The sequence below is a fragment of the Bactrocera dorsalis genome, chromosome 2 (genome assembly GCF_023373825.1).
Source record: "Bactrocera dorsalis isolate Fly_Bdor chromosome 2, ASM2337382v1, whole genome shotgun sequence".
NCBI lineage: Eukaryota > Metazoa > Arthropoda > Insecta > Diptera > Tephritidae > Bactrocera > Bactrocera dorsalis.
Window position 1 is genome coordinate 3,194,483 of NC_064304.1, and position 11,406 is coordinate 3,205,888.

Below are 11,406 nucleotides of genomic sequence, written 5' to 3' on the forward strand. Positions count from 1 at the left end.
TTCTGTAGACTTTAGTCTTGACGTAGCCCCACAAAAAATAGTCTAAAGGCGTTAAATCGCATGATCTTGGTGGCCAACTTACGGGTCCATTTCTTGAGATGAATTGTTGTCCGAAGTTTTCCCTCAAAATGGCCATAGAATCGCGAGCTGTGTGGCATGTAGCGCCATCTTGTTGAAACCACATGTCAACCAAGTTCAGTTCTTCCATTTTTGGCAACAAAAAGTTTGTTAGCATCGAACGATAGCGATCGCCATTCACCGTAACGTTGCGTCCAACAGCATCTTTGAAAAAATACGGTCCAATGATTCCACCAGCGTACAAACCACACCAAACAGTGCATTTTTCGGGATGCATGGGCAGTTCTTGAACGGCTTCTGGTTGCTCTTCACCCCAAATGCGGCAATTTTGCTTATTTACGTAGCCATTCAACCAGAAATGAGCCTCATCTTATGTAGACCATAAATCGGACGTAAAGCGCGAAACACATTTCGAACCGAACACTGATTTTGGTAATAAAATTCAATGATTTGCAAGCGTTGCTCGTTAGTAAGTCTATTCATGATGAAATGTCAAAGCATACTGAGCATCTTTCTTTTTGACACCATGTCTGAAATCCCACGTGATCTGTCAAATACTAATGCATGAAAATCCTAACCTCAAAAAAATCACCCGTTATATGACATTATATTAAAAGGTTGATGCTGATAACTTTAAACCGATTTCGAATTCAGAACTTGAAAACTAAAGTACCAAGTTTTAACAATAATTTTAAAACATATTTCAACCCATATAAAAATGTCTTCGAACTGTCCATCCGGACTATAAAAGAAAAGTAATAAATCCAGAGGAAATATAGCCATAGCAAAGTATTATCCATCTTGAAATATTGTCAGTCTTTTCACATATTTATGTATATAAAAATTATTAGTAAATTCGAAAATCATCATAGAAATAAAATAACTTGTTTTTGCCACTTCAACAATCACTTTTGGCTTTCAACAAAACTCATATGCTTGCAACCATCGCTTGAGAAAGCGCCTTGGCTAGTATATACTCGACCAAAAAAGAGTCCCACGACAATAAAACACAACACACATAAAATAGAAAATAGTGTAACATAATGTGCAACGAAGCATTTATTTGCCGATGCAATTCGTTCCACTGTGGCACGCGTGATTTTCTGCAACTGACATGTGTCACTCCTTCACTCAACTGGCATAGACTCACCGAAGCGAGTGACAGCAGCGCCAATTGTCAAATCGTCTATGACTGTAGTACGTCTATGAAAATGCATACCGTTATGCGCGTTTATAAACTTACATATTTTCATACACACACACATGTAAAGCATTTCTATCCACCTAATATTAAAAGAAAGCCATAGAAATTATTCATACGTGAGGAATATGCAGATGAATGTCTGTGTGTGTGTGTGCACTAATTTTAGACCGTCTGTCTGAGCGCTTGTCCATCAGACTGCCAGTCTATCGTTGGCTGTCGTGTGCGGTCAGTTTGGCTGGGCGGCAGCGCCACGAGGGCCGTTGTGGGACACTTCAGACAGCAGCATAAAAGTATGTGAGTTGTTGCTATTGTTGGCAACGCCGCTATCAGCACCGCAACCACCGATAAATGCCGACAACAAAGCAAAAAAGTGGCAAATTTACATTTTCTAAATCGCAGAGATGCGCCGAGATCGTTCTGCAGCCGATTGTTGGCCGTCACTACCTTGACAGAGCGAGGCACACACAAATAAAATGTGCAAATGTGGACTCCAATGGCGAAAGGCTGCAGCTCTCACTCTGTTGCACGCTTCGGTTGTTCGCTTGTGCCACCGTTAGCCCGTTAGCCAGCTGTTGACGTTGCGGCTCTTGTTGCTGCCCAGCGTTTTTGCTGCCGCCACCGCCACTGTTGCTGCTGTGCTAATCCCTTAGCGGTAATTTATCAACAATGAACAGTTGCAGACAATCTTTGGTTGCATTTCATCGGAAATTGTGTGCTGGTGTTTCTATGAGTGTCCGAATTGCGTACGAACGAGTGAATTAGTTTTGATGAATTTTGATTTTCTCTGAAATTTTTGTTGTGTTTACATTGTTAAGCGAGATAACAACAACTCTACAATGGAGAGTTTCGGCTTGGTAAAAATAGAGCGTTACACGATAGAAGCACGTGTCTTCATTTTTGAACTAGATTTCGAAAATAATGAAAGATCGTCTTATGCTTAGTAATTTTCTTTTATCTTTCATAAATTGAGTTCTTACAAAGCCTTTATATTCTGCTTTAGCATTGCATTCTTGTATTAAATACATTTTCCTTAATATTTTTCACGTTTTTGCTCCACAACCAGCAAACTAATCCCCTATATCCCTTTATTATTTATTATAGTCCAACTCAAATGAATATGCAAATATTTTCTAGTGTTGTAAAATGTCCGAAGCTCGTCAGAAAACCCTCAAATCAACAACTCTGGGTGTAACTTAATTTCGCAATTTTGTTGATTTGCTTAGAAATATGCAAATGACTCTCGAATAGTTGGCAAACGGAAAACAGTCTCGTTAGCAAAATGAAAGCTTTCCACCTGGCGGCCTAAGTAAACAAACTACGAACTAACGAGCCCTGTTGGTACACTCTAAAACCCTCACATTAGTACAGCAACTTTCTCTGCTACTCTCCCTCCTTCGTACGCCCACACTTAACCTTAATTTCTCAGGTATTAACTTTAATCATTACGGTCAAATTGCCACACCGGCTTCGTACCACTCACGAACACCAGCTCACTCTTTCGATGTCCTGTACCGGTGAACCGGGCTGCTGCCTACACAGCGTTCCTCTGCGACGCCCAGACCCCTCGTTTTTTACGGCCAACTAAAAGAGTGCAATAAATTATGCCGAAAGTGTCCCAATCCCTTTATTATTAGGCAATAAATCTCCGCAGTTAACAATGTGCACTTTGCCGCCCACCCCCTCTCTCCCCCTCTCCCATATGCGCATGTGTGTTTGTAGGAGTTACTTAGGCAGCCACTTTTCGCACACACTCACACACACATGCAGTGGCACTGGCTGGCAGGAAAAGCCCAATAAATTGTAATTTTCATGTGTTTCTCTGTTATTGGGATCAATTCTCGCTGGTCGGACATTGTGAGCCCGGCTCAATCATCGTTCGTGCAGCCTTTGTGTGTGTGTGTGTCTCGCTCAATTGAAGTTTATTGGATTTGTTGCAATCGTGTCTGCGAATACCAACGATTTTCCATCGAATGGCTTGATTGAGTTACGAACGAACTGTGCGCGTTTGCCTCGGTGCATGTGTGAGTGTGCTTCGTGTCTGTCCACTCAGGGTTTCAGGTGTGACAATAATCGTAAAGACTTTGTTAATGTTGGGCCATAAATTTGTCGCTTATTGTGCATTTGCTAAGGTTATTTTCCCGTTCTCTTTTAGTTTTTGTTGTAATTTTTTTATGCTTTCGTCTGCTTTCCTTGCTTCTGCCACAAGTGTGTGCAATGAATTGAAAAGCGTTTTGTCCATCGCCGTAATTCAAAGCGTCTTCAATTTAACTGTTCTTTTGTGTGAAGAATTTCTTATCAGTTTGATTTAGCTCGCCGATTTTTGATTAACGGTTATTGGACCGCACCTTCGATGCGATTTAACAGCGGCCGTCCATAAATTCAGATAATCCCTTAATATTATAATGTGCATTAAGTGGGTGCAGCAATGCTCTTAAAGCGAAGACATGATGTTGTCTTTTTTGGGTGATTGCTGGTAGTAATTTATTTATATCTTTTCTTATGATATCATTTGACTTTTCCGTTTAATATTGAGTGCATCAAATGGTTCCCTTAACCTGCAGGCATTTCTGCGAAATCAAACAGAAGAAAATCATTTAAAGCTTATTCTCCAAATAAGCCAATATGAGGTCAATTTTATGGCTAAAAGTTTTCTATACGCAAAAAAAATTAAATTCCTTCAGTTTATAGTCTCTTTAATTATTTTGATAAACAAAATTGCCAATATTAGTACGAAATATGGTAGTTTTTCCTTTACAAAGTTTACTCGATGTCAGAGCAGCAATACTAGCCTTTAGTCATAGAGTGTTTGAGCTTTTTTATTTCGATTTTCTTTGGTCAAATATCCACACAGGCTCTAGCTTTTGATCTGTAGGCCTCTCGAGAGCTTGGCAACGCAAGTAAACCATCAGAACTTCCGTGCCTGCGAAATTTTTCTGGCTCAGAGTGGAACACAAGATGTCATCTCGTTGCCATTGTAGGAGGCAAACGGTAGGCCTAGATCACTAGAATCATTTAGGCAATTGCTCCTCAACACCCAGCTTTTATCAGTCTGAGCTTGCAACTAGTGCCCGATCGATTAATCGGCATGGGTCTGCCAAGATAGTGGGGATCGGCATCGGCCATTTTTAGGCAATCCTTAGTCGATTTTCTGTACATTTTTCGGATGCAATTTCATGTTTCTGTTTTTCACTTTTTTAATTCCTCTAAAAATTAAGAGGGTCATCAAAAAATCACTTGGTGGGCTCAAAAAACCGATTACTCAGCCAAGCGCTGAGTGGCGGACTTGAAACTTTAAATGCGTTTTTCTCCAAACAGTCTTTGTCAAGCTTTCCACTCAGCCGCAAGCGTTAAGAAAGTGCAAGTCTAGTTTTAAGAGGCGGAGGTGTTCAAAATACTGTTCTGCACAATAGTTTTAGCTGAAAATTTATATTTTTATGTCGAAAGCTCTATCTTTTTACTAGTCGTAGAAGAAAAATCCTAAAAAACAGACGGCAATCACTTTTTTTTTGAATATTTACCAATTTGCATGCAGAGAAGAAAATATAGCAGCGGTGGCTGAGAGTGTACACGAAGACCATGGAGAGTCATTTCGGCAGCCTTCGCAGCAACTCAGACTGACTTATGGAATGACTCGGCGCATTTTAAGTCTAGCTCCAAGAAGATCCGACGTCTTCAAGCCAAAGCTTGTTCAGCGATGAGGCCCATCTTTGACTCAATGTGTATGCAAACCAGCAAAATTGGCGCATTTGTGAAGAAAACCAACATTCGCCAGTTACTAGTCAAAATGCTCGAACGAGTCATCGAAAATTGGACTCAACGGATGGACCATCTGAGATGTGGCCGCAGCCAACATTTGAGAGAGATAATATTGAAAGGATAATTCCAAAGAATGATCTTTCGAGTGATAGTAAACAACCCCATTAGATTTGAAGTTTCTGTGTCTATTCTTTGAAAAAAAAGGGAACTTGGCGAACGCAGCAAAGCAAATGAGATTGACATTAGCCGCCTTAACGGATCTGTGGTCAGCTAAGAAAGCTTCTTCGCTCTATGTGGGTCTAGTTATTCAAATCTAGGAGTCTTGCAGTCATAAAGGGTTTAACAAGAAAATGGAAGAGGGGTTCTGCCACTTTGGTGCGAAAATCAGACTTAAAATCTAACTTAACGAATTCACTAAAGCATATCAGAGTATATTCACAAAGGTTTATATATCTTTCATTCTAAGTAATATTATAAAAAGAATAGTTTGGATAAACGAATTTACTGAAGTTAACTGCGGAGTATAACATATACATGAGCATGAAGAGAAACTCGAAACATTTTTCGGGCAACCGTAGGTTAATAAAATATCAAATGACTGAGTGCCGAAAAAACATAATTATATTTTGAATATGTTTAAATCGCTGCTAAGAAGATGAAATGATATACATATGTATGTAATAGTATGGATCTAGTTTCGTCTGAAGACTTTTGTCTTTTGTCGAACTTTACCGAACACCCGATGGTAGATTCTACTCTAAAAAAGCTTTCATGAACCCACTAACAGTTTAGAGATGACTTGAAACGTTTAAAATCAAAAGATATCAGTTTAATATACGCTATCTCAAAGTGCGAACAAAGCAAAACATTCAAAAATATAGAACGAACTTTTCTTCTAACTTCAATTGTTTAAGTATGCAAGGCGACGGCATCACGAGGTCGGTCAGAGTCAAACAAAGGAGGAGAGTTGGATTGTAATCGATATGCGTCCCAAGGTAATTTACTAACATGAAAATCACAACAACTACAAAAACAATAGCGCAAAGTACACGCAGTGCCCACTATGCCATTAATGGACCGTTAGGTGTACACAAGTATTTAGTTACGAAGACGGAAGGCGGAGGGCCGAAGTGTGTTTAACTTTGTCGTCTGCACTTGACTTAAATACCAACAAATGTGTCTGTGTGTGTGTGCATCTCATACATATATGCGACAAGCTTAGTGTAATGGTAAGCTAAAGTAAACAGTTATTGTTGTTGTTGGTGTATTTTCGCTTGACAGTAGCGGTGATTTTGACGTTTTAGGCTAAACGATATTTTGTTCCTTCGACATGTTTACAAAGCGAGTGTGTTTTCGGTGAATCCATGCCACTCCGTGCACACATGCATGTGTGTGTGTGTGTGATGGCATCATGTTGAGAATAAATGATTGATGACACAATATTGACGAGACACTGACTGGCTGACTGATAGCAAGCGCGGAGCGAGACAGCCGAAAGCGTTTGTGGCATTGTGGCAGCCAAATGCAACGACATTAGCGGCAGACGACAGCGATTTTTGTTGTACGCCATTTAAGTAGCAAAATATGTAAGCATGTGTGCCAGTGTGAGTACTGTTATTGCGCTGCAGCGAGCGCTTAATTTGATTTTCGAGCGGGATAAGCGACGAGGCGTTGCTTGTTTGCCTGTCTGCTCAGCTGTCACTTGCCACAGCGACTAAGGTGATGCTGATAAATGAAGCGCCGGCGGCGGGCGGAGCGCGTGGAGGCCATTGAACGGTGATTCCTTGTTTTTCTGCGACATATTTTTAGATTGCCGTCTTTAAAACTTAAAATTATCGATTTCTCACATCTGCCCAGAATGTTGACCCCGTAAAATTAAATTTATTTTATTGCACATATATTTTGAGGTTATGGAATAACTGTACGGTCCAGCGCGCACACACAATCTCGCATTTGATTATAGCTTACGCCTCAAGCGCATTTTTCATACCGATAATATATTCGGCACTCACGCACACATGCTCAGCTGTGCTTTATATATGTCAATATGAAACTGTCCGCCCACACCTTCGCTTTGTGGCAAGAAAACTCAATTTCCTCTCTGCCAGGCCATCAATGCTTTATGATTTTATGCCAAATGACCCCGCTCTACTCCTGCAGCAACCACACACTTGAAGGTGGGTGCGTATATAACCACTAATACTAATACCGGGAAGTGTGTGTGTGTGTGTGTCCCACAAATGTAATCAATGGCTGGCGAAATCCAAATCATATTTCCTTCATTGACCACAAAATGTGTCTTTTGTACCTCGCCAACTCACACACACACACACACCCTGGCACTATGGGATATGGCATTGCATATGTGTGCGTGTGACATTCGCACAACCCTTTCGTTGCTCTTTTCTGTCGCCGCCCGTCTTCAGATTTATGGCACGCCTATCCTTTTCTGCCTGCCCCACACCCCATGCGCCGTGGCAAACGCAATCAATATATTCCTTAAAGCTTGTAATTTATAAAAAATTATTGGTCTGGACATATGCAACCTCGACGCAATCGTCATAAATAAAATAGAACACTCACAGAGATTCTGCCACAGTTTTGCGGTTGGATTTTATTCGGTTTCACCTTCCTTTCCGGTGGCGCGGTGCACTCACACAGGCACACACACAAAGCCACAAATAGCACACAATGTTGCTATTGCTGCGTGTGGCAAGCATTTGCCTGAATGGCTGTCGCGTGTGGTTGTTGCCCTTTGGCTGCCTTTTCACACAAAAGATAAACGTGCAACGTTGGCAATTTCGGCTTTTATTGACAGAACATCTTTCATGGCGTTTTTATTTTATAAAAAAAAAAGAAAATATTATAAAATAGGAAATAGAAAATGTATGGAGATCTTGAAGCGCATCTGCGCTGGTCTTACATTGATTGGGTTATAAACTACTCGCTCTCGCACACACGCACATCTAAGCCATAAAGAGTCCAAAGAGTTGTGGTCAGATTCATTCAAAGGTGATGGAATACGTGTAACGGCGCCCTATCAGGGAAAATGTAATTTATTCGAGCAGCGTTATGATTACATAAATTTTTCATAAATATACCTTTGTGTTAAACTTAAATTTGTATGCAACTTTAATGGCGTCTAACATGGTGTACAACCAATAAAATTTTAGTTTTTGATGTTGCGGCATACAAAGTAAATGTGAAGGCTTAAAGACTAGTGGAATTGTGAACATAAAGTTCGAGTGTATTAGTTAACCTGAAGAATAACGAAAAAAAACAAAGAATATTTGAAAAACATATACTTTTTGAATAATTCAGATTATTTGCCAATTGTTTTCTAATTTTACTAAAGAGGGTTTTTGGTAGGTTTTTTGATTTATAGTTTCATCAAATAATAAGCAAAAGCTGATGAGCTAGTAATAAAGAAGATCCCAACCACCTTATGGGAACGTATCGGTGCTTCATTTTCTTCTAACGTTGTTCTAGTGGATGGCTGGTCTTCGCGGGAGCTTGAGCAGCTTTGGAATACCATAGGTTCTTGCGCTGTAGCAAAATCTTTTTTGCCCAACAACGCACGGCCTCGGAATATGCTTGTCTGTAGCATTACAGGTAGATTCAGATTTATGAAGCTAGTTGACTGTTTCCGGAACAAAATTGAAAAATTTTTTTTGAAATCAGATCGATCTTTTTGTTAATGATTGACGACGTGTCTCCAGTGCGTTCTAAGGACCTACGATCGACTGAGGCCATTATCGTGTTGTAGCGAAGATACGCACCCGCCTCTGTACAGCAAGGCACGACGTCGAGAAACGGTTTTCTACTTCACTTGCACTCCTGCTCTCTGGAAGCACTCATCAACAACTAGGTTAAAGGGAACTGTGGTTCGAATAGCAATTACCTGCCTAAAGAATAACAAAGCTTCAGTGCTTATAAGGTCTTATTGATCGTAGTGTGTGAAAGTCTGAAGCTCACCGTCAACAAACTCTCGGGTATTGAATGGTACTAGAACTATTGGTACTTAGACGAAGATCGCTTGCTATTATTTGTAGCGCCATTAATAAGTAGTCACCAATAATAATGCGTCACCGATGCGAAATGTCCTTTAAGAAACATCATGTACTCCTGATGTAGTTCTTCAATACAAGGGTTTTATATATGCAACTTTCGAGGCATGACCAAGAAAACCTCTACCGGTAATTGCAATTATTTTTTTCTAATCTTTGCATTCGCATATATCATAAGAAGTCTCTACAGTCTCTTCTTCTTCTACCATATTTCACTTATGCCACGTTTTTCTGCTTATTGGGCTAGTCAGATTATTGTTGATGATATATGATTAGATTCAGGTATATCGATAATATGTTTTCTTTTGAAATATCTGGAAGTCGTTAGAGGGATATAGGATGGACACTGCTCTGGCAAGTTCATCGGCTTCACAGTTGCCAGAAATATCACTGTGTCCTGGAAAGATGTTGGATCTACTAAGATATCTCTATTTTATATTAAACTCTAAGAGACTTTAAGAATTTCAAAGCCGGTTGGCTTTCTGTATTTTAATATATTTCTTTTGTGAGCACATTCCTTCTCAGAAGAAATTTCTTTTATTGTTGCAATCTCCGCTTAACCCTCTACCGCATACAACGCCATATATGGTTTTGGGATTTGTTGCATTTGGCTTTGCACTAGCAAAGTGATGTAGCGGAACAAATTTGTAACGGTAGTTTTCTTTGGACAATTTTTTGTTGATATTTCAGATACCGTTTGATTTTGATAGGTTTTGCTTGTTTTTTTCGTTTATTTTGTGAAGGTGTCTCACATGAGTAACGCTAAGTGTATTTCGCGGTTTTTTGGACAAAATTTTTATCATAAAAATTAGGACTTTTCTCGGTGAAAAAATTATTATTCGAAGGAAAAACATAGTGTTCACACAATAAAAATACAAACCGATTGGAAGGTAAGTACTATAGGCACGCTTTTGTGCAAAATCGGACAAAGCCATATATGGCCTTTCATGCAGTACATACTGTTTTGCCTTTCATGCATTTTAGTAATTTTTTTTCAGAAATGGATCCAAGATCTTTTTATGGAAATTTAAGATATGTAAATGTAGTCGATAATGGGCTTTAAAGCGACGATGATTATATATCCGAATCAGATGAAGAAGTTGTTGGTGCACAAGTTTCTGCCCAGGAAGATGTATATATATCGGAGACCTAGAGAGAGAGCCTAGTAGCTCAAACGCAAAACGCGCTAAAAAATCGAAACCACCAAACTGGAAAGAAAATAACTTGCCCCCGTATTTAAGTGAAAACTTTCCATTTCAAGGAGACATGGAGTTTCCAAGTTTTATCGATGAATTAGAGACGCCAGCGGAGTTCTTTCAATTTTTCTTTGACGAAGATTTGATAAACTTTATTGTTGAACAATCGAACATACTTGCGCTACAAAAAGACATAAATAAGCCGGCAAATATTACTAAGAGCGAAATAGAGCAATTTATAGGTGAGTTCAGCGTAAACACTGTGGAGAAACTTAGTGAAAATTTGTTTTCAGGCATAGTCTTATACATGTCTTTGATGAAATTACCATCGTCGAGGCATTATTGGGATACTACAGTTGGCCAAGAATTTGTACGCACCATCATGACTTGCAATAGATGGGAAAATATTAAACGCTTTTTGCATTTCAACAACAATGAGAATATGAAATCGCCAGGTGAAGATGGATTTGACAAGCTGTTCAAAGTTCGACCACTTCTAAATAAAATCCGTGAAAATATACTGCTCATACCAAAAGAGGAGCAACTGGTTGTGGATGAGCAAATAATTCCCACAAAGTGCCGACATCATCTAAAACAATACATTCCGGTCAAACCGCACAAATGGGGTTTCAAGAATTTTGTTTTAAGTGGAGTTACAGGATTTAGCTACGATTTTGATGTATTTGCTGGAGCACAAAGTGATAAACATCCAGAGGGATTACCGAATCTGGGAATCAGTGGAAATGTTGTTACAAGGCTAGCAGTCACTGTACCGAGATATCAAAATTAAAAAATTTTTTTTGACAACTGGTTTACCAGCCCCGGCCTCCAAGTGCATCTCATGAAAAGTGGTTTATTATCTTTGGGTACGGTAAGACTTAATCGAGTCCCTAACTGTAAGATGCCGACGGAAAAGGAATTGAAAAAGTTGGGGAGAGGCAGCATGGTGGAGAAGGTAACTAAAATCGACGGGGTCAAACTTGGCCTCGTTTTTTGGTTTGACAATAAGGTAGCAAATATTCTTTCAACTTTCGTTGGAAGCCAACCTATATCTACAAAGACACGTTTTAGTAAAAAAGAGAAAAAGTATATTGAAATTCATTCA

At 39.5% G+C, this 11,406-nt stretch overlaps 1 protein-coding gene across 1 annotated transcript; it reads left to right on the plus strand.

The window, feature by feature from the left end:
* Positions 1–10,371: 10,371 nt before the first annotated feature.
* Positions 10,372–11,091, plus strand: LOC125776491 (piggyBac transposable element-derived protein 1-like). Its single transcript, XM_049448660.1, has one exon. It carries the CDS (start codon positions 10,372–10,374, stop codon positions 11,089–11,091), a length of 720 nt encoding a protein of 239 aa, XP_049304617.1.
* The last annotated feature ends 315 nt before the right edge of the window (positions 11,092–11,406 follow it).

What these genes read in the sequence shown, in the direction of transcription:
- LOC125776491 (XM_049448660.1), top strand. Translation starts at nt 10,372, where the DNA reads ATGGAGTTTCCAAGTTTTATCGATGAATTAGAGACGCCAGCGGAGTTC.